We start from the raw sequence: 4,638 nt of genomic DNA, 5'->3' as shown, positions 1-4,638 counted from the left end.
TGAGGGTTTTGTTATTAGAGACAATAAGAGAAAAGTGTACAAGCTCAAGAAGGCTCTTTATGGGCTAAAACAAGCGCCACGGGCATGGTACAGCAAAATTGACTCATTTGCTCAGGTTCGGTATGCAGAATTGTAAAGTGGTTGCTACACCCATGAATGGAAATGAAAAATTGCAGCTTGAAGATGGCACCGATCTTGCTGATCCAAGTTATTACAGACGCTTGATTGGAGGTTTGAACTACCTGACACACACGTCCTGATATTATGTTTTCTGTTAGTGTGTTGTCTAGGTATATACATAGTCCTACCAAGCAAAATCTTGGTGCTGCTAAAAGGGTTTTGCGATATGTTGCTGGGACCGTTGACTTTGGGATTTGGTACTCCAAAGATACAGACTTCAGCCTGAATGGTTATAGTGACAGTGATTGGGCAAGAAGTATAGATGACAGAAAGAGTACCTCTGGAAATGTTTTCAGCTTGGGATCTGGAGCAATTTCGTGGTGTTCGAAGAAGCAGGACGTGGTTGCATTATCATCGGCGGAAGCAGAATATGTTGCTGTAACTTCAGCAGCTTGTTAGGCTATATGGTTGCGAAGATTGTTAGTTGATGTCCGCCATCAACAAAAGGGTGCAACAAAAATATTCTGTGACAGCAAGGAAACGCTTGCAATGACAAAGAATCCGACTTTTCACAGTAGAACAAAGCACATTGACATTCGTTATCATTTCATTCGCAACCTCATAGCAAAAGGACAATTAGAGTTGAAGTTTTGCAGTACAAGAGATCAAATTGCTGATGTCTTTACCAAGGCACTCCCATAAGCCAAGCATGATTATTTTCGACAGAAACTTGGAGTCTGTAGTTTTTAATCAAGGGGGAGTGTTGAATATTGATTCAAAAAATATAATTCCTATTTAGTTGGGTAATTGGCATATTTCAGGTTTAATTGAGTCCAAGCATATCTTTATTAATGACTTAGTGGGTAAATTAGTGGGTCATGTTCAGAAAGTTCTCTCTTAGTAAGTTAGAGTAAATCACTATATAAAGGATGCTATGTAGCTTTGTTTTCTATGAATCTAAGTAACGTAAAGTTCTCTACATTAAATAGTCTTCTTCTATAATAGTTTCTTGCATCTTCTTCAATTCTTCAACACAAACACATTAAACTACCGCGGCTTGTGAAACTAAGTATTCATGGTGTTGTCTTTCAAGATCCTAGTTAAAAATGCTTGTTGCTCCTTGGACTGCACATATCTTGGTGCCAGTTCCCCTTTATGAACTTTGTCTCTTTTAAAATGACAATCGATTTTATTATGTTTTGCTCTCTCATAGTGGACTTTAGCAATCTAAATTGCTTCCTTGTAAGAAAATTTAAATAAACGCGTAGTTTGAATACAATCTGATCACCAAATAATTTCTGACATAACATAAGCCATGCTTTAATATTTTACTTCTTCTAAGCTCTAGCAAACTGTTGTCTACTTCTTTGATTTCAATAAAATCAAAGATTCTCCTTACTTCACCAAGTAACTTGTCACTAACCTCCTAGTGTTTTGACATGAGGTCTGATTATTATTACAGTGTCCTCTGAATTTCAATGCTGGCAGGTCCCCCAAGTCCTGATTTTGATATCAGTTATAGGGCATACTTCCTTTGGTTCATGAGTATCTCTTCGCTAGACCTGACAAACACTATTCGCAAGAAAAAACTTTAGCTCCCCCCGAATTTTTTATCTTGAAGGCGTGATTAGAGTATGCTTTATCTTGTAAAGTGGATTATGATCATTTCTTGTGATAAGCAGGTCATTAAAATAGACCAAAACCATTGCTATCTTTTGTCCTACCTTTCTGATCAATAATGAATGTTCCAGTTGGCTCTGCACAAAACTAGATTTTACCAGTGCCTGACTCCCCCTTTCTATGAAAACCTGGAGGCATCTACATATATACCTCTTCATAAAAGTCTCCTTGCAAGAAGGCATTATCCACATCTATTTGGTGTATGTGTCATCCTTGAGCTACTGGAATTGATAGTATTACCCTCATTTTGGCCATTTTCATAACTGGTGAAAACTTTTCTTGATAGTTTAGCCCTTACTTCTAGTTGCACCTCTTAACCATAAGTCTTGCCTTGTATCTTTTAACTGAACTATCTGCCTTGTAATATATTTTATACACCTATTTGCATCCAATTTCCTTCTTTTCAGTTAGTAGTGAAATAATAATCCAGGTCTTCTTCTCTTCAACTGCTGCTAACGCTGTTTTTATGGAATCTATCCATTTAGGATCTTTGGATACTTTATCAAAGGAACTGAGCTCAAAAGTTGTAGAAAAAGCTGGCAGATGAGCCTGATACTTGTGGATAATCTTCCATAATTAATGTAGTTACATAAAGAGTAAGGACGTGAACTAGTTGTTTGTGCCATCATAAAGTCGTGCATCCACGATGTGGACCTTTGTCTGGTGGATTTTCTCAAAAGGACCTCATGACATCTGCAACTGCATTCGTATCAGCAACTGCAGGAACCTTATGATCCACATTAGCAACCACGAGCAGTGGCGAAGCTAGGAATTCTTCCAAGGGTATTCAAACTTGAAAGAAGTGAAAAACAATTCCCGACAAAAGGTGTTCAATATGTGTTATATACCTCTAAAACGTAATATTTTACCTATATACACAATACAATTTTTCGACGAAGGGTGGTCAGTTGACCACCCTTGTGACCATGTGGCTTAGCCACTGACCACGAGGACCTCATGATCCATAGATGTAACTACATCCACATATACAACTGTAGGGTCCTCGAGATCCATAATTTTAACTTCCTCCTCCTGGCTAGCATCCTCAACTTCAGCACATTGTTGTATACTTTACTTTGTAGGCTGTTGAACAGTTGTTCTGATAACAGTAGGCATGCTTCGCAGATTGCAAGAGGGGTTGAGCAGGTAAAAACACTGGATCCTTGATGTATTATATCAAGGCTATTGAACAAAACAACACACTCTGAATTAAGGAACTCAACCATTGTAATTCTAACCACCTTAGCCTTACTCGTAACTAAGTATGTGGCATTAACAAAAACATTTATTCACAACAATCACATCAGATTTCAATTCTAATAAATAAATCAAATTCATTCTAGACTGATCAAAAGTATATATTTCCATCATATGTTGCCACTCTATATGGTCCCCATACATTCATGTGAATCAAGTTAAAGACATTGTCTGCTCTAATACTGCTAATAAGAAAAGATAATGTTGCTTGCTTAGTCAAAGCACAAACATCATAATTATTCACTACAATACTATATACTTATTCACTAATATATAATAGTTATTTCATAACTTTTTGATGGATGTCCCATCCTTCTGTTGTAAAGCTGCAAAGTATCTTGATCTATTTTTACATTCAGACTAAAAACTTTATTTTGTCCTATACCAAAAGTTGTAAGAGTGAGTAGATAGAGCCCATCGACCTTTCCACCAATACCCTTCAGCCTCCCAGAGTGGAGGTCCTGAAACACACAAAAACTAAGTAAAATGCAACTAAACAACTGAGTTCCCTAGTTAATTTGGAGAGTGAAAATAAATTGTACTTGAATTCAGGGATACATAACACATTCCTAACCTCTTTCCTCTTTCGTATCTTGAAACTGCTAATATGTGAGAGTAAAGCCTTAGTTCCATTAAGTAGATGCATTGTTTTGCTATTTGAAGACAAAACATATATTATACTATCTAAGAGTGAGCTGTAATCTGAAGTCATATGATTAGTCGGACCAGTGTCTATGATCCAATCATGAGTACAACCTACACTATCTACCAAATAGATAGTGAAATAGGGTATACCTGCCATGTTAGTTGTAGTTTTTGGTTCTTTCTTATTCAGCATTTACAAAATTTGATTGAACTTGCTCCTGATTGAACATTAGTCTTATGCCATTTCCTGAAGAGGTGGCCCACTCAGAGGAATGGACTGTATTCATGTCACCCTATATCTGTGTGTTTACCTCTTCTATCATGACATTGTTAGTTGAGCTATAAACACCTTTATTCTTACACTAAAGTCCACCGAATAATCAACTTATCACGACTCAAAACCCGCAAATGACCGCGATGGCACCTAACACATCGACTTGGCGAACCAACAATCACAATCTCCAAATAAACCACAAGCATAGTTATAATAAGTCTAAACAAGATCAATATTATAGATACGAATGGATCTAATAAAGAAGTACGAAATAACGAAACAACCCTGAAACTGATGTCAGTACATGAACTTCGAAGAGTAGAAAAATACAATGTCTAAAATAAGTGCAGTACTGATGGTAAGCTATAATTGCGTATTTTAGTCGCTTATCGCACTCTAATTTACTGCACTTTTATTGTGTTTGAGCTTTACTCGTTAGTGTTTTGCACTTATTGTGTGTTTTATGCCTTGTAGGAGCTATTCCGAGTTATGTAGATATTGTGGAACTAATTCGAGCTATGTGGAGCTTTGAAGTCTGAGTAAAAGCCTAGGGGATTAAGCCGGGATCGTGTTCGGGGGTCGAGGATCAATCGTGGACGTCAAAATTCAAGGAAGAAGCAACTACTGAAAAAATGCACTAGTGCGAGGCACTGTGCGACACA

The 4,638-nt window shown here is 37.2% G+C and overlaps 1 protein-coding gene across 1 annotated transcript; it reads left to right on the top strand.

Moving 5' to 3' along the window:
• The first annotated feature begins 264 nt into the window (after nucleotides 1–264).
• Nucleotides 265–2,347, top strand: LOC138893742 (secreted RxLR effector protein 161-like). Its single transcript, XM_070178401.1, has 2 exons — nucleotides 265–574; nucleotides 2,208–2,347. The coding sequence occupies exons 1-2, from the start codon at nucleotides 265–267 to the stop codon at nucleotides 2,345–2,347; spliced, it is 450 nt and encodes a 149-aa protein (XP_070034502.1).
• Nucleotides 2,348–4,638: the final 2,291 nt, after the last annotated feature.

Source organism: Nicotiana tomentosiformis, chromosome 6 (genome assembly GCF_000390325.3).
Source record: "Nicotiana tomentosiformis chromosome 6, ASM39032v3, whole genome shotgun sequence".
Taxonomy (NCBI): Eukaryota; Viridiplantae; Streptophyta; class Magnoliopsida; order Solanales; family Solanaceae; genus Nicotiana; species Nicotiana tomentosiformis.
This window is presented reverse-complemented; position numbering and strand designations above follow the sequence as displayed.